The following is a 21907-nucleotide window of genomic DNA, read 5'->3' as shown; positions in this document are numbered from 1 at the left end:
CATACAATGACGTTCCAGACGATTCGGTGCTTCCAACTTTCTGGCAACCGTTTTGGGGAAGGCCCTTTCCTTTCAGTATGTTTGATGGGGTTGAGGTCATGGCTCTGCCCAGGCCAGTCAAGAACTAACGGAAACCCGAGTCTGAATGCATCCAGCAGCATAAACCAACTCAGTTTGTATAGGTAGGCAACAGTAATGGACAGTACCTTTCCTCTCTGTCTGTCACCCCCCCCCCCCCCCAGCTGTGGGCTATATTTGGAGCCATGCAGTGGACTGAGCAGAGCCAGAAGTCCTGGTTGATGTTAGTTTTTGTGTGATGTGATTGCGATGATTCATACATAGGAAGCACAGAACTGCCTAATTTTAGTATGTGGGTCGTTCCATGTCATTTCAGCAAGCCATGTAAGCGCAGTGGATGTTTATAGGAGGCGAGGTGGATGTTTATAGGAGGCGAGGTGGATGTTTATAGGAGGCGAGGTGGATGTTTTATAGGAGGCGAGGTGGATGTTTTATAGGAGGCGAGGTGGATGTTTTATAGGAGGCGAGGTGGATGTTTTATAGGAGGCGAGGTGGATGTTTAATAGGAGGCGAGGTGGATGTTTAATAGGAGGCGAGGTGGATGTTTTATAGGAGGCGAGGTGGATGTTTTATAGGAGGCGAGGTGGATGTTTAATAGGAGGCGAGGTGGATGTTTAATAGGAGGCGAGGTGGATGTTTAATAGGAGGCGAGGTGGATGTTTAATAGGAGGCGAGGTGGATGTTTAATAGGAGGCGAGGTGGATGTTTACAGTGGGGCAAAAAAGTATTTAGTCAGCCGCCAATTGTGCAAGTTCTCCCACTTAAAAAGAGGAGAGAGGCCTGTAATTTTTATCATAGGTACACTTCAACTATGACAGACAAAATGAGATTTTCTTTCTCCAGAAAATCACATTATAGGATTTTTTATGAATTTATTTGCAACATATGATGGAAAATAAGTATTTGGTCAATAACAAAAGTTTATCTCAATACTTTGTTATATACCCTTTGTTAGTAATGACAGAGGTCAAATGTTTTCTGTAAGTCTTATTTGAAGCGAGGTGGATGTTTATATGAGGCGAGGTGGATGTTTATATGAGGCGAGGTGGATGTTTATATGAGGCGAGGTGGATGTTTATATGAGGCGAGGTGGATGTTTATATGGCCGTCCTATGCAGCGCGGTGGCCGTCCTATGGAGCGCAGAAATGGCTCCTTCACTAGTGGTGTTCCAGCTTCCCACTGATGACTCATCGACGAAGGCTAACTGTGTCTCTCGGGCAATTTCATAGAACCCGTCGGGTGATTGGTTGAGCCGTCTTGAGTACGTGATGTCACTCTGAGCCCTTACCAAAACACCAAAATAGTGTTATAGTATATAGTTATATAGTTCAGGCATTAACTAAGGTTTGGGGTCGGCTTAAAACAAAAATCTTAAACAACCTTTGGAATCGGAAAGAGGATGATTACGCCCTTCCCCCATCTCCGTCCACAACGCCCTAGCAACGCCCTAGCAACGCCCATCCCCGTCCACAACGCCCTAGCAACGCCCATCCCCGTCCACAACGCCCTAGCAACGCCCGTCCACAACGCCCTAGCAACGCCCGTCCACAACGCCCTAGCAACGGCCGTCCACAACGCCCTAGTAAACCAAAACCTACTTAGAAGGTAACAGCGCTCACTGTTGCCCCCTAGTAGCAGGTTTCCACATCTCCTAACGTCCTCAGAACATGGATGGACATCGAATACTGACTTGTATCATGGGTGACCTGGCTGGTTTGAAGTTTTCTATAATGATACGAAATATTGCGTATCTGTGAATATTCCACTCAAAAATCGGTATCGGATACAAAATTCCCATATCGTTCAATCTTGCTCTATAGCCCAGCTCTGTCATCGATGGATGCCTAGGCTAGTTCGTTAATTCTCTCTCGCTGTGTCGGTCTTAGATTGAAGGAGAGATTTAAATACCCAGCATACTGAAGTGAGAGAAGCAGTCATTAATTTGACTGGAAGCCAGAGGGAGAGCGTGGGAGAGGAAGAGAGGATGATGAAATGAGAGGGAGGGAGAGATGGAGAAGAGTGAGACAGTGTGAGAGAGACAGTCAGAGAATTTGAGACAAACAGGTAGTGTCATACAGACCGAGAGAGAGAGAGACATACAGACTGGGAGAGTGAGAGAGACATACAGAGAGAGAGAGACATACATACAGAGATAGAGAGAGACTCCTGCAACTTGGATTGTCACCATGGTATCTGTTTGCTCTCTGCCCTAATAATGTGAATCCATTGGAATAATGTATTTTTTTCTCTCAGAAGATTACGCCAATCCTTTTAGAGGTGAAGTGATGGTGATTTGACATCCTGTCTGCGTCCCAAATCAAGTTTGTATTAGTTGTGTGTACGGGATACACATGGTATACATACATACATACATACATCCAATGAAATGGTTCCTTCTCAACAATGCAACAACAATATGAAATAATACAAGATAAGTATACGAACATAGAGTAAATGGCTCAGTAGAATAGAACAAACATTTCAATATAATACAGGAAGACACAATTTATAGTCTCATTATTTACATGTGTTTTGGTGAAGGGGGGGGATTGGGGGCAGTGTATAAACTGAGCAGTATAATAAGAGTATGGTAGTAGTGTGTGCGAAGTTGTGGAGAATCAGAGCAGGTGGTCAGTCCAGTTCAAGTGTTCAGCAGTCTGATGGCTTGTAGATACCAACAGGCTCAGAGACTGTTTCTATCAGACCTTATGCTCCGATACCGTCTGCCCGACGGTAAGGGAGAGAACAGCTTGTGGCTGGGGTGTGTGGGGTCCTTGATGATGCTGCGGGCCTTCCCTAGGCACCGTTTCAAGTAGATGTCCTGGATGGGTGGGAGCACGGTCCCAGTGATGTACTGGGCCGTCTTCACCACCTGCTGGAGGGCCACGGTCCCAGTGATGTACTGGGCCGTCTTCACCACCTGCTGGAGGGCCACGGTCCCAGTGATGTACTGGGCCGTCTTCACCACCTGCTGGAGGGCCACGGTCCCAGTGATGTACTGGGCCGTCTTCACCACCTGCTGGAGGGCCACGGTCCCAGTGATGTACTGGGCCGTCTTCACCGCTGACATTGAATGCTGCAGTACGGGCTCTCAGCATTGTACGGATATCTCCGTTCGTCCAGGGTTTTTGGTTGGAATATGACCGCATTGTTGTTGTGGGTACAACATCAACACATTTCCTAATGAAGCCTGTGACTGACGATATATATATATATATATATATTCCTCAGTATTGACCGGTGAGTCCTGGGTGAAGGACTCATCCAGCATATTCCTATCATTATTCTCAGTCCTGCAGCAGTGAGTCTGTCTGTCTCTGTCCAGTGCCTCACTTTTCACTGTGTTAGTGGCTCCTCATTGAGTTGCTGCTTGTAGGAGGGGAGTAGGAACAGGGAGACGTGATCTGATTGGTTTAAGTGGGGGCGGGCGGGATGGCTTTGTGCGTGTTTGTACACAAACGGTACCCTATTCCCTACATAGTGCCCTACTTTTGACCAGGACCCACACACCTATAGGGCTCTGATCAAAAGTAGGGCACTATATAGGGAATAGTGTGCGGTTTGGGACGTTACCAAGACCTTACTGTGAGTGACACAATACATTTCTATCCTCTGAACATTATGTAACTAACGTTGCACCCTCCTGAACTGGCCCTGGTGTTGCAGCTTGGCCCGCGGAGAGGTGAGGGGGCGTAGGGGGGGAGGGGTTGAGGGGCGTAGGAGGGGAGTTTGACTGGGAGTGTTGAGGGGCGGTTGACTGGGTGTGTTAGCGTGGGTGGACTGACCGCAGCTCTCGCTTCGGTGGGAGGGTAGGAGGAGGAGGGGGGAGAAAAGAGAGAGGAGGGGGAGGGGAGTGGAGGAGAGCAGGGAGGGGAGTGGATTGGAGGAGGGCGAGAGGGAGGGAGGGAGGGAGGGAGGGAGAGGAATGCTGCCTTGTATAGGCTGGTTCTACCGGGTCAGACTGACTGACTTACGGGGCTGTGGAGAGGGGGGGGTAGAGACAGGGGAAGAGATATGGGAGGGAGAGAGAGAGACATGGGGGGGCAGGGAAGCGGGAAGAGACCGAACAAGCGGGAGAGAGCGTCTACAGCTAGGCTATGTGTGGCTGATGTCACTGGTTATTTTCTGATCAGTGGTTTAGTCTGTCAGACCAGGATCAACAACAGCTACTACACTACTCTGCTACCTTCATCACGCGGGTTGTGTGCTACCTTCATCACACGGGTTGTGTGTTACCTTCATCACGCGGGTTGTGTGCTACCTTCATCACACGGGTTGTGTGCTACCTTCATCACATGGGTTGTGTGCTACCTTCATCACACGGGTTGTGTGCTACCTTCATCACACGGGTTGTGTGTTACCTTCATCACGCGGGTTGTGTGCTACCTTCATCACGCGGGTTGTGTGCTACCTTCATCATGCGGGTTGTGTGCTACCTTCATCACACGGGTTGTGTGCTACCTTCATCACACGGGTTGTGTGTTACCTTCATCACACGGGTTGTGTGTTACCTTCATCACACGGGTTGTTTTCGGTTGCAGGAAAGCAGCTATGTGCATTCATATATCATTCATTAGTATTTCTCTCTGCTCTTTTTTTTCCCAGAGTGCTATACTTCTGCTCAATAATGAAGTTGAGTTATTCATTGATTTAAACTAGAGGTTGACCGAGAATGATTTTTCAACGCCGATACCGATAATTGGAGGACCAAAAAAGCCGGTACCAATTAATCGGCCGATTTTAAAAATAAATAAATAAATAAATAAATAAATAATAATAAATATTTAAAACATTTAAAAACATTTTTTTTAAATAGTATTTGTAATAAAGACAATTACAACAATACTGAATGAACACTTATTTTAACTTAATATAATACATCAATAAAATCAATTTAGTCTCAAATAAATAATGAAACATGTTCAATTTGGTTTAAATAATGCAAAAACAAACTGTTGGAGAAGAAAGTAAAAGTGCAATATGTGCTATGTAAGAAAGCTAACGTTTCAGTTCCTTGCTCAGAACATGAGAACATATGAAAGCTGGTGGTTCCTTTTAACATGAGTCTTCAATATTCCCTGGTAAGAAGTTTTAGGTTGTAGTTATTATAGGACTATTTCCCTCTATACCATTTGTATTTCATTAACCTTTGACTATTGGATGTTCTTATAGGCACTTTAGTATTGCCAGTGTACCAGTATAGCCTCCGTCCCTCTCCTAGCTCCTCCCTGGGCTCGAACCAGCAACACAACGACAACAGCCACCCCATCGAAGCAGCATTACCCATGCAGAGCAAGGGAAACAACCACCCCAAGGCTCAGAGCGAGTGAAGTTTGAAACGCTATTAGCGCGCGCTTACTAGCCAGCCATTTCACTTCGGTCACACCAGCCTCATCTCGGGAGTTGATAGGTTTGAAGTCATAAACAGCGCAATGCTTGACGCACAACGAAGAGCTGCTGGCAAAACGCACGAAAGTGCTGTTTGAATGAATGTTTACGCACCTGCTTCTGCCTACCACCGCTCAGTCAGATACTTAGATTCTTGTATGCTTGTATGCTCAGTCAGATTATATGCAACACAGGACATGCTAGATAATATCTAGTAATATCATCAACCATGTGTAGTTAACTAGTGATTATGATTGATTGTTTTTTATAAGATAAGTTTAATGCTAGCTAGCAACTTACCTTGGCCTACTGCATTTGCGTAACAGGCAGTCTCCTTGTGGAGTGCAACGAGAGAGGCAGGTTGTTATCGCGTTGGACTAGTTAACTGTAAGGTTGCAAGATTGGATCCCCCGAGCTGACAATGTGACAATCTGTATTTCTGCCCCTGACGAGGCAGTTAACCCACCGTTCCTAGGCCGTCATTGAAAATAAGAATGTGTTCTTAACTGACTTGCCTAGTTAAATAAAGATTAAATAAAGGTGTAAAAAAATAAATACATCTGTGCCCAAAAATACCGATTTCCGATTGTTATGAAAACTTGAAATCGGCCCTAATTAATCGGCCATTCCAATTAATCGGTCGACCTCTAATTTAAACCACCTACGTTTTATATTTAACGGCAAGTGTTTTTTTTTTTTTGTTGCTTTCTATAGAGCGATATGGGGCGGGCAAGTAAATAAATGAATGCTAAAAATGATACAGAAAATAGCGTAGTTTTCATCAGATGACAACAGAAGTGCAACGCCATTTGGCTAGCAGCCACACATAAGTAAATCAGCACACAATGAAAGAGCAAGATATTTTTTTTTTTTTACAAAGATGATGCACGGCCATCAGATTTTTTTATGTTTACCACAGAAAAAAATGTAGCCAGCTACATTTCCTAATGTTTTGCTTGAAGGTACTCGTGGATTTGAACTTGCTAAAACCATTGCCATTTTCTCGCTGCCATCAGTCAAGAGCGCCGTCTGCTGATCGAATGCCTGTTCATGAATGTGGGACTTTTGATTGGTCTGAAAACCACAGCAAAGATTTCTCATCTGAGTGGAGAAGTGTAACTGAAGCACAAAATTAGTCTGAGACTTTGCAAGAAATTACAATAAGACTTATTTTAGATTTGCGTTTACAAAAACACAGCAAGATATTTCTTCCTCCAGTCTCCCTGTCCAACAGCAGTTTGAAGAAGCAGAGGAGTCCAGGCATTTTCAGTAGCTCTGTTTCTTTACTCTTAATGTTTTAACGTCTCTCCTCTGTTTCCCCCTCCAGTCTCCCAGTCCAACAGCAGTGTGAAGAAGCAGAGGAGTCCAGGCATCTTTAGTACGTTCTTCTGTTGCTTTAGGAACTACAATGTGGAGCCTCCTGCCTCCAACAACACAACCACCTCCCTGCCTCCAGCCCCAGAGGAGAATGGGACACAACCAAAGGTACACACACACACACACACACACACACACACACACACAATACTTCTAAACTGCGGATAAACAATGAAGAAGAGAAGTGTCTTTGAAGAACTCCAGAATCTTTAAACATTGACTGTTATGTTTCCATGTTTGTGACGTTCTCTCTCTCTGTCTCTCTCTCTCTGTGTCTCGCTCTCACTCTCTGTGTCTCTCTGTCTCGCTCTCTGTCTCTCTCTGTCTCGCTCTCTGTCTCTCTCTGTCTCGCTTTCTCTCTCTCTGTGTCTCTCTGTCTGTGTCTCTCTGTCTGTGTCTCTTTGTCTCTCTCTCTCTGTGTGTCTAGTTTGACCAGGTCGAGGTTATTCCTATCCCTAGTGTATGTATCACTATTTATCTTTCCTTCTGCATGTGGCCGCTCAGTCCTTAAGTGGCTGAATCCTAACTTAAGATCCGTGATCCTAACACTGACTGACTATCATGTAAATCATTAAGTCACTCATTGCTGCCCAATGAGATAAATGTGACTTATAGGCACATGGATCTCAAGTCTAAGATTTGGCTCTGTATTTGCTCTGAATGTCTTGGCTCTAGGTAGGGCTGCACGATTAATCACATTTTAATCAAAATTGCATTATTAAGCTGCAAATGTGCCCCCAAAAAATGTGTGTTAGCCCCTAATGCTAATCGCTAGCTAAATCCACTGAGATGGGACAAATCTTGCTAGTAAACCTTTGCTCTGCTACAGGCCGGTACCAGTGGTGTGGAATATCAGCATTGTTTGTGCAACAGCTTGTTCTTAATCTGAGAGGAAAAGGCAAATATTTGTTGTCTGAATGTACCTGTCTATTTAAATCTAATTAGGGTCCCATGGTGAAACACTGACCAACACTTTGGTTCCTACTCTCACAACCATTCTCCTCCCTTACTTCCGTTGTCATGCCAACAAAACTGCATTCCAAATGCCCATTGTATTCCAACCATAACATTAGAACCATCATTCTATTTCTATTCTAAGTGTTTTGATCTCAAATTGCAATATTTTGGTACACAAATCGCAATTAGATTATTTTGGGGGGGTGGGGCTGAAGTCCTCTTATCTGAATGGTGGTGGGTTTAATTTTTAGGTGTTCGTAAGCAATCAAACAGTGTTCAAGCATATTGCGTCTCCTGCATGAGTGATATAAGTGGTTTGGTTGCATTTGTAAAAACTTCCTAACAACACTAACTGCCAGCCTGACCAATCTTCCTGGATTGGTTCTAAAGCCAGTTTAGAGACGTGTTGTTTCTACTACTTTATTTTGGTTCAACGACAGACAACGTAATAATCTGTTGGGACCAGAATGAGACGCTCTCTAGGTAAACAAACGAACTGAACCTCCTAGACAGCCTGCCTATCAATTATGTAGAAAGTCCAGAAGAGGCCATAGAAGAAGCCACTACGAAGCCTCTTGAATACGTTTTGACAGTAAAAGTAGCTGTAGGGGTGACATGTTTGCCCCTCCTTAAGGCACATGGCTGAAGAAAAATTATAATTAAATCACACTGTCTGATTACAATGAGGTTTATGCTACATTTTGCACTTAAATACAGTTTCAATATATAAAATGTATTAACTAGGCAAGTTGGTTAAGAACAAATTGTTATTTTACAATGACGGCCTACCCCGACCAAACCCTCCCCTAACCCGGACGACGCTGGGCCATTTGTGCTTCGCCCTATGGGAGTCCTGGCCACGGCCGGTTGTGATACAGCCCGGGAGCGAACCAGGGTGTGTAGTGACGCCACTAGCACTGAGATGCAGTGCCTTAGACCGCTGCGCCACTCATAGTGCACAAGCAATGTACTATGAATTTTTTTTTTTTCTCCGCTATTGCCTTACAGACATAGGCGTACTCTGTGAGAGCTTCAATCCCATTGGTTCTTGTAGTCTACGCCTGCATCTCAAACGGCACCCTATTCCCTACATAGTACACTACTTTTGACTAGAGCCATATGTACTACTTAGGGAATAGGGTGCTATTCGGTATACCGCCATATATTCTGCTCTCATGGAAAGTAGGAGGTGATTGATCCCATTTAGCTAATGAGGGTATTAGAGAAGAGCTCGTTATCTAGCTAGTGAAGATAAACACTGGCTAGATCACCTACCACAGTCTGTGTCTGAACCATGACACCCAAGGTCTAAGTCCATTAAACATTAGACTCCGCTTCGGCCTCGAGGCAGGGAACAGAGGGAACTAGTTGCCGTGGTCACTGTGTGTATTATCGTCTCCTATTGCTGAGTCTACCCTTCTTTTTTTTAATGGAGTAATCTGCTGCATGTCCGTTTTTCACTATCTCCATCACGGAGGGCTTCCGTTTTCCATAGCACTTCAGGTCCACGCAGGAAATGTTTCAGTTAGCGACATTGATCTGGTGTTTAACATAGTCCCGTGTTCCTGTGAAGGACAGACTGTGATTTTTTTCTGGAAAGTAGTCCTGTCTGTGTGTTGTCCCAAATGGCACCCTATTCTCTATAAAGTATACTGCTTTTGACAAGAGCCCCTATGGACCCTGGTTAAAAGTAGTGCACTGTATCTGGAATGTAAAACAATAACAAAAAGAGAGAAATGGAACACGGGCTCGGTCTGTACCGGTTGACCGCAACATGACCTGTTACTGTCTGACAGAATGTGTGAAAGTTAACTTTAATCTCTTCAGATTAGACAGAAATCTGGAGGGATTAAACACACTATATATATATATATATATATATATATATATATATATATATATATATATATATATATATATATATATATATATATATATATTACACTACACTTGGTTAGTGTTGAGAGGGAAGGACAGAGATGATGGGATTCCTGTTCTGAGATGATGCCGGGCAGGGATGGGTAGCTTTAGTCCTTCGTGGTGTCTGTTGGTTCTGTTCGATGTAGACCCGATCTGTTCAGAAGAGAGAACCAGCAGACCGTTCCAGCACAGTGTTAGCTAGTGTTCATGTTTCTCTCCCTTAATCTTTCTTTATGGGAAACACCAGACTCACTATTAATACTGGGCTGCTAATCCACCCTGCCTCACACATTTAACTAATGATATCTCAATGTGTTGATTATGCACTCTCATCTCTCCCTCTCATCTCTCTCTCTCCTCTCTTTCTCTCTCCTCTCTTTCTCTCCTCTCCTCTCTTTCTCTACTCTACCTCCCTCTCTCTACCTCCATCTCATTCTCTAACATATAATATCTTCTCTCTCTCCTTCAGCCTCCAGCCAAATTCCTCCTACCAGAGATGAACATATCAGACTATGGGAAGAAGTGTGTAGTGATCGACTTGGATGAGACATTGGTACACAGCTCATTCAAGGTAAAAAAAAAAAATGTTGTTGTTTTTTAAAATTAAGCCCTGGTAGGCTGGTATTATAAATGTACAGTTTTCATGTTTTATGTTAGATTATTTCTGCAAAACCAATTTTCCTCTGAGACAAAGTTGAACTTGGTACTCGACTCATTGGCTGGGCTGGCCTCTCATTGGCTGGGCTGGCCTCTCATTGGCTGGCCTGGCCTCTCACTGGCTGGGCTGGCCTCTCACTGGCTGGCCTGGCCTCTCATTGGCTGGCCTGGCCTCTCACTGGCTGGGCTGGCCTCTCACTGGCTGGCCTGGCCTCTCATTGGCTGGGCTGGCCTCTCATTGGCTGGGCTGGCCTCTCATTGGCTGGGCTGGCCTCTCATTGGCTGGGCTGGCCTCTCACTCAAGACTCCATCACGCTTTGAAGAGCTATCTAATTGGTTTCTCCTGAATTCATGCCTGTCTGTCTGCTGCACAGACTGCTGCACGATTCCCGCTTTAATTCTCCCCTCATCAGCCTTCATAGGCACCCGAGTGGTGAGGCGGTCTAAGGCACTGCATCTCAGTGCTAGAGGCGTCACTACAGACACCCTAGGTTCGATTCCAGGCTGTATCACAACCGGCCGTGAATGGGAGTCCCCATAGGGCGGCGCACAATTTGGCCCCAGCGTCGTCCGGGTTTGGCCGACGGTATGGCCGTCGTTGTAAATAAGAATTTGTTCTTCACTGACTTGCCTGGTTAAATACACATAAATAGTATGTTGAATGAGGCTCATCTTGCCTTTGTCATAATGTGTAGACTTAACCTCCAGTTTCCTCTTTACTTTGAGTTCCCCACTGCTCTCCGTCTGTTCATTGTAATCATGTCGGGTTACACGTACATTAGACCGTGTGTTTGTAAAGTACTTAGTTCTGAGCCATTCATTTTTCGCGTTTTAATAAACAACTAATTGACAGATGTCGGTTCAATTATTTGAATTCCATTTTGTTTTGGTTTTTCTTCCTGAGAGCTCAGTACGCGCATTGCAGTGTTTTCTCTCGAGGTTGATCAGATACAGCCTGAACCTTGCGATGTAGTAGGGAGTTGTAGTTTCCAACTAGCCAAATTCGACATACTTTAGCGCATAAAACGTGGTAATTAACTACAATGACCATAATCCAGTGCGCACTTACTTGTCCGGTCTGTGTTACTTTTACGACTGCTACAGAAGAGAGAAGAATGCCCGATCGTGAGGTGATATAGAGAGCAGCTGTTGTTTAGCGACGTATCGTGATTATGTGATATAGAGCAGCTGTTGCTTAGCGACGTGAGGTGATATAGAGAGCAGCTGTTGCTTAGCGACATATCGTGAGGTGATATAGAGAGCAGCTGTTACTTAGCGACGTATCGTGAGGTGATATAGAGCAGCTGTTGCTTAGCGACATATCGTGAGGTGATATAGAGAGCAGCTGTTGCTTAGCGACGTATCGTGAGGTGATATAGAGAGCAGCTGTTGCTTAGCGACATATCGTGAGGTGATAGAGAGCAGCTGTTGCTTAGCGACATATCGTGAGGTGATGGAGAGCAGCTGTTGCTTAGCGACATATCGTGAGGTGATAGAGAGCAGCTGTTGCTTAGCAACGTATCGTGTTCATGTGATATAGAGAGCAGCTGTTGCTTAGCGACGTATCGTGATCTTGAGGTAATATAGAGAGCAGCTGTTGCTTCACCAGGTATCTCTACCTGAAAATACATGATCTGGGTGGTTGATAGTTGGTGTTCAGCAGTCATAAAAGTATGCCTTATTTACTTTGAAGAACTACTAAATAGTGATTTTGTCAGACAGCAGCTCTATAGAGATGAGATGACTTGGAATGAAATAATAAAGTCATCAAATAAGACACATGTAATGTATACCACAACTGAAATATATAAAGTGATGATAAGTGATCAGCAGTAATGGGCAGTCGCTACCCTCATGGGACTTTTATTAATTGTTTTATTCTGTGTTACAGCATCCAACCCAAATAATTGAAACCGAAATTGAAAACTGTTAATTTTTTTTAAAGAATCAAACTGACTTCAAAAAGCATTTATCTCTCGTCACTAAAAGCAGTCTGAGCTGCAGATAAAACAACAGAGAGCGTTTCCTTTCTCCTTTACAGACCTCTGTGTCCTCCTCAACAACTTCCAGTAGGACAGATCCAGGATGTGTCTGCTGTGAGCTAGCAGCACTGTGTGTTTGTAAAGCAGTCTGAGTTTATAGATAACCAACTCCGAGAGCAGCACCATTTTCTTACCTGTTCTGGGGGGAAAAGTCCATTTTAAAGGTAGCTAACTAGAGAGTCAACAGCAGTAGACAGCATTAGAGACTGTTCTGTCCAATGTTACAGAGCCAACAGCAGTTAGAGACTGTTCTGTCCCATGTTAAGAGAGTCAACAGCAGTAGAGACTGTTCTGTCCCATGTTAGAGAGTCAACAGCAGTAGAGACTGTTCTGTCCCATGTTACAGAGCCAACAGCAGTAGACTGTTCTGTCCCATGTTAGAGAGTCAACAGCAGTAGAGACTGTTCTGTCCCATGTTAGAGAGTCAACAGCAGTAGAGACTGTTCTGTCCCATGTTAGGGAGTCAACAGCAGTAGACTGTTCTGTTCCATGTTACAGAGTCAACAGCAGTAGAGACTGTTCTGTCCCATGTTAGAGAGTCAACAGCAGTAGACTGTTCTGTCCCATGTTAGAGAGTCAACAGCAGTAGAGACTGTTCTGTCCCATGTTAGAGAGTCAACAGCAGTAGAGACTGTTCTGTCCCATGTTAGAGAGTCAACAGCAGTAGAGACTGTTCTGTCCCATGTTAGGGAGTCAACAGCAGTAGACTGTTCTGTCCCATGTTAGAGAGTCAACAGCAGTAGAGACTGTTCTGTCCCATGTTAGAGAGTCAACAGCAGTAGAGACTGTTCTGTCCCATGTTAGAGAGTCAACAGCAGTAGAGACTGTTCTGTCCCATGTTAGAGAGTCAACAGCAGTAGAGACTGTTCTGTCCCATGTTAGAGAGTCAACAGCAGTAGAGACTGTTCTGTCCCATGTTAGAGAGTCAACAGCAGTAGACTGTTCTGTCCCATGTTAGAGAGTCAACAGCAGTAGAGACTGTTCTGTCCCATGTTAGAGTCAACAGCAGTAGAGACTGTTCTGTCCCATGTTACAGAGTCAACAGCAGTAGAGACTGTTCTGTCCCATGTTAGAGAGCCAACAGCAGTAGAGACTGTTCTGTCCCATGTTAGAGAGTCAACAGCAGTAGAGACTGTTCTGTTCCATGTTACAGAGCCAACAGCAGTAGAGACTGTTCTGTCCCATGTTAGAGAGTCAACAGCAGTAGAGACTGTTCTGTCCCATGTTAGAGAGTCAACAGCAGTAGAGACTGTTCTGTCCCATGTTAGAGAGTCAACAGCAGTAGAGACTGTTCTGTCCCATGTTAGAGAGTCAACAGCAGTAGAGACTGTTCTGTCCCATGTTAGAGAGTCAACAGCAGTAGAGACTGTTCTGTTCCATGTTACAGAGTCAACAGCAGTAGAGACTGTTCTGTTCCATGTTAGAGAGTCAACAGCAGTAGAGACTGTTCTGTCCCATGTTAGAGAGTCAACAGCAGTAGAGACTGTTCTGTCCCATGTTAGAGAGTCAACAGCAGTAGAGACTGTTCTGTTCCATGTTAGAGAGTCAACAGCAGTAGCTGGGATAGACTGTAGTTCAGAGAGACTGACTAACAGTGACCTTGCTTGGCCTCTGGTGTCATTATCCAGAATATCTTTCTCGTAATCCCCCTCTTCTCCTCCTCTTTTACTTGGTACAGTTTCTCTCTCTGTCTCTCTGTCTCTCTCTCTGTCTCTCTCTCTGTCTCTATCTCTGTCTCTCTCTCTGTCTCTCTCTCTCTCTCTCTCTCTCTCTGTCCTATAGTTTGTTAGAGAGAAAGGCAGAGAGAAATAGAGATTTTGTTTTGTCAGAAAAGGGGAAGGAGGAGGAGAATAATACTTAAGGAGGCAGGAGGAGATTAGTTTTCCTTTCTTGAAGGCGACTGAATGGGTGTGCTAGCCTAAAATCTATGGCACTGTGCAAGCTCTCCCTCTGCTGTGTGACTGTTGTATTACACCACTGTGGAGCAGTGTCTGAGACACTCTGACATGTTGTGTTTTATCTCTTCTCTCTTGCAGCCCATTAGCAATGCTGACTTCATAGTCCCTGTGGAGATAGATGGCACAGTTCATCAGGTACTGTAGGATCACTACTGTCTCTGTCTTTTATTCACTTTTAAATACTGGTTATTTGATTATGTGCGCTGGAGTCATTAGCGTCTCCAACGGTGTTGTCAGAAATGACCAATTTTACTTTTATAGAAGACACATTTTAAGTTTGATATTTTCACAAGTCTTTCAAAATCCGACCAAATGTTCCACTGTTGCTCCCAGTTCCTCTGAGCTCAACTCCAGAAGAAGAAGAAGAAGAAGAAGAGGAGGAGGAGAAAGGTTGTGACCCAGTTCAAGTAATCCAGGATAGGCTGTGTGTATCCTGGTTGGCCTGTTCATGATTACTTGAACTGGGTGGCGGCTACTGGTCTGGGAAAGAGGAAGAGGATAGTGGTCTGATTGTTCGACTTAATGTGTGTATGATCAGTGAACTGGGTGGCGGCTACTGGTCTGGGAAAGAGGAAGAGGATAGCGGTCTGATTGTTCGACTTAATGTGTGTATGATCAGTGATTGTAGTTGTTGTAATTCTGACTGGTTTCAGGTGTATGACCCCAAAAACACTGGTTGTGGGTGTAATCGTATGGCATTGGTTGAAGCTCAATGTTAAATTCAAATCTCCCTACTATTATATCTGTGCAAAGTTGATTTGCACATTTGTATCGGATTGGGAGGTATACAACACGCTCCCCGCATCTCGTCATGAGCTGTTGGGTCATTAGCGAGAACCACATACCGTATTTTTCACAGGGTCGTTAGCATTAGGAACAAAATACAAAACTCCAAATTGTGTCACGTTACTTTTCAACGTGTTCCCAAAAAGCTGACTTCACCATCCAAGTAAAAAGTAGCTGGGGGGTGGGGGGGGGGTACAGGTGCACCCAGGTTAAATAACACCAACACCATTGCTTGCCTGCATGACCTTTTGTGCAGTTAAAAGAAAATGCCATGCTTGCTAACTTGGTTAGCAATGTGACTATTTTCAACACATCAACAATAAAACATTTTTACCAAGCAATATAAATAAATGCTCAGTAGTGAGTGAGTGAGTGATCAACAAACGCTTCCTGTCATCACCAGACTGTCCATTTTTAAATCGTGTCGAGATGATGCGTTCACGACCGGGTTTGTTTTAACCGCACCGCCGTGGGATCTGAAGGACCTGGGTTCGCTTCTAGGAGGAGACCATTACGATCATTCTTCCGTGCGTAGTTTTGACACACAGTCCCGACACACACACACGATGTTAAAAGAGCATCTTTGAGTACCATTGGACAGAGACTGGTGTGTGTGTGTGTGTGTGTGTGTACTACTGCGCCACCTCCTACGCTACATCCCAGGGACACGCTGCTTAATGGCAAAGTGGGAGGATTGTGTTCCCTGAAATGCGTACACCAGCTAATTGACGGAGCGCCACGATCTCTCTACACACTTTTTTTTTTATATATCTTCTGGTCTCACCGGAACATCCAGCTCTTCCGCTGTGCGATATCAAGAGAAGACTGTCGTCCCGGGAAACATTCACCTCTAAATTTGCGCATCTGCCGAACCAGTGCCGTCCCCTTGGGTTTAATCCCAAGACGTTTCCACCGAGGTGGATGACCGATGACTAAGGATGTCAATGGAGGAGAGGTAGCACAGGCCCTCTACTGGCGCAGAACACAGAGGAGTTTGTGCCACCTAATGTGACAAGTCAATGTATTGTGGCAGACCAGGGGGTTGGGGGTCGAAACGTTGCCACAGAGTAGGATTAGTTCAGTTTCAAAGGTGTTTATTCAAATAATAGTCCAAAAGAATAGGTCTCCCCCAAGAGACCCTCTCCGGGATACCGTCTTCTGGGCTCCGGGTCTTACTGTATCCCCCAAGAGACCCTCTCCGGGATACCGTCTTCTGGGCTCCGGGTCTTACTGTATCCCCCAAGAGACCCTCTCCGGGATACCGTCTTCTGGGCTCCGGGTCTTACTGTATCCCCCAAGAGACCCTCTCCGGGATACCGTCTTCTGGGCTCCGGGTCTTACTGTATCCCCCAAGAGACCCTCTCCAGGATCCTGTCTTCTGGGCTCCGGGTCTTACTGTATCCCCCAAGAGACCCTCTCCAGGATTCCGTCTTCTGGGCTCCTGGTCTTACTGTACCCCCCAGGAGACCCTCTCCAGGATCAGGTCTTGCTGTATCCTGTGAGTATCAAACACTGAACTCACTCCTGTTACCATCCCCAAATATACAGGAGTCCTTCCCTCCCCAAGTCTCTCCCCTGTGTGCTGCCCTTCTGGCAGCTTTATGGGACTTGTACAGCTGGTGAGCAATCAGCCCTTGATTACTCACCAATCCCCAATCAGCCCCAATTAGTCCTGGCCAGAGAGCCCATCATGACCTGGCACGTCCAGCAGATGGAGCCATCGCCTCGTGATGTATCCTCCTTCTGTCACCAGGCCTCGACGAGTCTCCCCCTGGTGGCTGACCTGCTGTACGCCACAGTATGTAAACAGTTAAATGGGTAGGCTACATGGTGATTATTGTGTGTATTTTCCAGGAACTTCCTCCTTCCTCATATTGTCTTGTTAAAAGAGAACTGGAACATTTACCCTGACTTCTCCTTATTGGCTTAAATGGGTTTCTGTTTTTGTTTTTTTCCCCGCTTCCCTCTGTAAAATCAGCTGTTAATGTTAAATAAATACTAACAACTGCATTATTTCTGTTGCCATTTGTTATTTTTGTGTACTTTTTACTTGACTTGTATTGCTGTGTTATGATGTATTATAATGTTGTGTAATAATGTTGTGTTTTACTGGTGTAAAAACCAAGGAAATTAGATGATTAGGCTGTTTGAGAAGTTTTGAATCCTAAACAACCTGCACACACACTGTTTGAAGTGCAATAGACCAATATACAGTAGCTTCTGTAGTAGGTAAAAGCTGTGTGCTGAAAAACCTTGGCTGTGCATGGGTGGGGTAGGCATTGTGGTGCTCATGTGAATGTCCTTTATTTTCCTGCTTCAGACCAATGCCTACTTCTCACATAAAACACATGTTTATTTGGTTTTGAATCATCCTATATTAATCTGTGGTTGCAGGTGTACGTGCTGAAGAGACCTCATGTGGATGAGTTCCTGCAGAAGATGGGAGAGCTGTTTGAATGTGTTCTCTTCACGGCTAGTCTCGCAAAGGTACTTTCAGCAACTCTAATCCTTTGTCCCTTGTCTGACATACTCTAGTAGTCCACTATAGGGTACATACTCTAGTAGTCTACTATAGGGTGCATACTCTAGTAGTCTACTATAGGGTGCATACTCTAGTAGTCTACTATAGGGTGCATACTCTAGTAGTCTACTATAGGGTGCATACTCTAGTAGTCTACTATAGGGTGCATACTCTAGTAGTCTACTATAGGGTGCATACTCTAGTAGTCTACTATAGGGTGCATACTCTAGTAGTCTACTATAGGGTGCATACTCTAGTAGTCTACTATAGGGTGCATACTCTAGTAGTCTACTATAGGGTGCATACTCTAGTAGTCTACTATAGGGTGCATACTCTAGTAGTCTACTATAGGGTGCATACTCTAGTAGTCTACTATAGGGAATAGGGTGCATACTCTAGTAGTCTACAATAAGGTGCATACTCTAGTAGTCTACTATAGGGTGCATACTCTAGTAGTCTACTATAGGGTGCATACTCTAGTAGTCTACTATAGGGAATAGGGTGCATACTCTAGTAGTCTACAATAAGGTGCATACTCTAGTAGTCTACTATAGGGTGCATACTCTAGTAGTCTACTATAGGGTGCATACTCTAGTAGTCTACTATAGGGTGCATACTCTAGTAGTCTACTATAGGGTGCATACTCTAGTAGTCTACTATAGGGTGCATACTCTAGTAGTCTACTATAGGGTGCATACTCTAGTAGTCCACTGTAGGGAATAGGGTGTATACCCTAGTAGTCCACTATAGGGAATAGGGTGTATACTCTAGTAGTCCACTATAGGGAATAGGGTGCATACTCTAGTAGTCTACAATAAGGTGCATACTCTAGTAGTCTACTATAGGGTGCATACTCTAGTAGTCTACTATAGGGTGCATACTCTAGTAGTCCACTGTAGGGAATAGGGTGTATACCCTAGTAGTCCACTATAGGGAATAGGGTGTATACTCTAGTAGTCCACTATAGGGAATAGGGTGCATACTCTAGTAGTCCACTATAGGGAATAGGGTGCATACTCTAGTAGTCCACTATAGGGAATAGGGTGCATACTCTAGTAGTCCACTATAGGGAATAGGGTGCATACTCTAGTAGTCCACTATAGGGAATAGGGTGCATACTCTAGTAGTCCACTATAGGGAATAGGGTGCATACTCTAGTAGTCCACTATAGGGAATAGGGTGCATACTCTAGTAGTCCACTATAGGGAATAGGGTGCATACTCTAGTAGTCCACTATAGGGAATAGGGTGCATACTCTAGTAGTCCACTATAGAGAATAGGGTGCATACTCTAGTAGTCTACTATAGGGGGAATACTCTAGTAGTCCACTATAGGGGATAGAGTGCATACTCTAGTAGTCTACAATAAGGTGCATACTCTAGTAGTCCACTATAGGGAATACGGTGCATACTCTAGTAGTCTACAATAAGGTGCATACTGTAGTAGTCCACTACAGGGAATACGGTGCATACTCTAGTAGTCTACTATAGGGAATAGGGTGCATACTCTAGTAGTCCACTGTAGGGAATAGGGTGTATACTCTAGTAGTCCACTATAGGGTGCATACTCTAGTAGTCTACTATAGGGAATAGGGTGCCATTTGGGGCATGGCTCTGTTCTCATTGTTTTGGTTTCTGTTCCTCCTGTCTTCTGTTCTTCCTGTGTTAATATCTATCTACTCCCTTCTGGTCTTCCTGTTTTAACATCTATCTACTCCCTCCTGTTCTTCCTGTTAATATCTATCTACTCCCTTCTGTTCTTCCTGTGTTAATATCTATCTACTCCCTTCTGGTCTTCCTGTGTTAATATCTATCTACTCCCTTCTGTTCTTCCTGTTAATATCTATCTACTCCCTTCTGTTCTTCCTGTGTTAATATCTATCTACTCCCTTCTGGTCTTCCTGTGTTAATATCTATCTACTCCCTCCTCTTGTCCATCTCTTTGAGCCGATCTCTGTCTGGGCAAGTGTCAACTGTCTGTGTGGTAACTGAGCGTTTCCCATTTTCAAAGTTTCCTACCCATCAGTAGTGGGATCTCCCTGTCCTACGGAGACTACCAACCATGTCAGTAAGCAGCTGCATTAAATCACTAAGATGTGCTAGTCTAGCCTGGGTACTAGTCTGTTTGTGCCATCATGTCACTCCTTTTCGTGCCAAAGGTTTGATAGCATGATTGCACTAACAGGCTAGTTAGTGGTAGCTTCAGAGCTTCCTGCTTCCATCTCTGTACAGTGTCTTCTTTGACCTTTTGATGTCTGACCCCTGACCTGTAGTAGTAACCTTTTTGACCCTGTGTGTGTCCAGTATGCTGACCCTGTGGCGGATCTTCTGGACCAATGGGGTGTGTTCCGAGCCCGTCTGTTCCGGGAGTCATGTGTGTTTCACCGGGGGAACTATGTTAAGGACCTAAGCAGGCTGGGTAGAGAGCTCAGCAACGTCATCATACTGGACAACTCTCCTGCCTCCTACATCTTCCACCCCGAGAACGCTGTGAGTTCGCTAGTTACGCCTGTGTGTAGCAGACAACTCTCCTGCCACTGGCCTAGTGATCTTCCTTTGGAGCTACTGACTCCGCCAGGTTTTATTCCAACCCTGCTCTAACACACGCGATTCTTCTAATCAGCTGCTGATCTAGACGTTGATCACTTGAATCAGGTGTGTTTAGTGCAGGGCCGGAACCAAAAGCCATTACACACAGTAGACCCAACTGAACCAGCATGTGCTGTCTGTCTCCTCAGGTGCCGGTCCAGTCGTGGTTTGATGATCTGAGCGACACAGAGCTACAGGACCTGCTGCCCTTCTTCGAGGGCCTAAGCAGAGAGGAAGAGGTGTATGGTGTGTTGCAGAACCTCCGGGGCAGGTAGCACCAGGGTAACCCCACCTTTCTCTCTCTCTCTCTCTCTCTTTCTTTCTTTCTCTCTCTCTCTCTTTCTCTCTCTTTCTCACTCTGCCTCTTTAACGACACACCATCGCTCAGGCTTAGACAGATTTCCCGTCCTCTGTCCCCTAGAGGCAACCTGGAGTCACACTGTGGGATTGTAGTGTGTAACCCAACACCAGACACCCCAAACAGTACACCTCTCTCCGCTATGGTATCCTCTCCTAGAGGCTGGGGGCTCACTGTAGTCAGAGTGGAGAATACTCCAACTCCCATGGAGCACAGTGGCGGAACCAGGAAGCTCGACTGTGACATCATCGGTTAGAAGATTTGTATGGGGTGGCAGAATGCGTTTTTGATTTGAGGGAATGGACGCAAAGGAAGAAACTCTAGTCTTGTGTTGTGACACCGACTAACAGGCAGAGTTGTTACTTTTAACCAAAAATCTATATTTTGTGTGGAAATTGTTTTTTTGTTGTTGTTGTTGTTGTTGTGAAGATAACCGATAAATTCAGTCTGAGTATTAGGTCCTTGTATTGTTGCTATGCATCAGGAGAGTGTCTGGTAGTTTGAAAGGACTGTGATTTACTGTTTTCCTTTTCTTACCGAACGAAGTGCCTTGTTTGAATGTGGTCATGAGGAGATATTTTGTACATGGCATATTTTCAGAATACTTCTTCAGTCTTTTTATTGAATTCTGTCTATACTTTAAAATGGAGACCGCTATGATTCTTTATAACAAACCACTGTTGTTATTTTAGGAGGTTGTCCTACCTTGTATTGGTTACACGTTATATTCCTCTTCTTTTTGACACCATATAAGCGTTTTATTTTCTCTTTATCTTGCTGTCTTCACTATACCTTAGAATAGTGTATTATGGTTCATTTGTTTTAAGAAGCAAAGGAATATGTAACTTTCTACATAGCAATTAGGCTGAATTTTGGGAAAAACATCCTGAACCATAGTTGAATTTGTGCCAACATTTTTCAATGCATTTCTTTTATTCGTTTTTGCCAAAACGTGATTTCAATTGTTAAAATCTAAGTAGGGGTTTAGCTCAGTCTATTTTAAGGAGTTTTGCCAGTTAACGAATGCCATTCAGTTATGTTTTGAAGTGAATGAATCCTACTTTGTTAGCAATCCAGTTAATTATTTTAGTCTGCTAGTTTTTAACTTTATCATTTTATTTCTACACATGGATATAAGTCTAGCAACAAACAAAAAATATCCTTCGGGAGGCGGTAACCCATACAAATCCCCCCCCCCCCCCCCCCCCCCCCCCCAGTGGTACACTGTTGCCATGGTATCCCTCTCATTGTTTCCAGTGATCTGGAGTGCGTCCCA

The 21907-nt window shown here is 44.6% G+C and overlaps 1 protein-coding gene across 2 annotated transcripts in view; it reads left to right on the top strand.

The window, feature by feature from the left end:
• Positions 1-21582, top strand: part of LOC110530834 (CTD small phosphatase-like protein) — a 47236-nt gene extending 25654 nt beyond the window's left edge. Inside the window, exons 2-8 of one of the 2 annotated variants that reach the window (XM_021614118.3) lie at positions 6795-6952; positions 7272-7304; positions 10191-10292; positions 14457-14513; positions 17559-17651; positions 19989-20174; positions 20423-21582. In XM_021614118.3, the coding sequence (XP_021469793.1) occupies positions 6795-6952; positions 7272-7304; positions 10191-10292; positions 14457-14513; positions 17559-17651; positions 19989-20174; positions 20423-20548 (755 nt within the window). In that variant the 3' untranslated portion in view covers positions 20549-21582. The remainder of the gene's footprint in view (positions 1-6794; positions 6953-7271; positions 7305-10190; positions 10293-14456; positions 14514-17558; positions 17652-19988; positions 20175-20422) is intronic. The other variant, XM_021614119.3, reaches the window with a different exon arrangement.
• The last annotated feature ends 325 nt before the right edge of the window (positions 21583-21907 follow it).

The sequence above is a fragment of the Oncorhynchus mykiss genome, chromosome 8, assembly GCF_057628025.1.
Source record: "Oncorhynchus mykiss isolate SJ-2025 chromosome 8, ASM5762802v1, whole genome shotgun sequence".
In the NCBI taxonomy this organism is placed as follows: domain Eukaryota; kingdom Metazoa; phylum Chordata; class Actinopteri; order Salmoniformes; family Salmonidae; genus Oncorhynchus; species Oncorhynchus mykiss.
The sequence above is the reverse complement of the archived record's forward strand: the minus strand, read 5'-3'. Positions and strand labels throughout refer to the sequence as shown.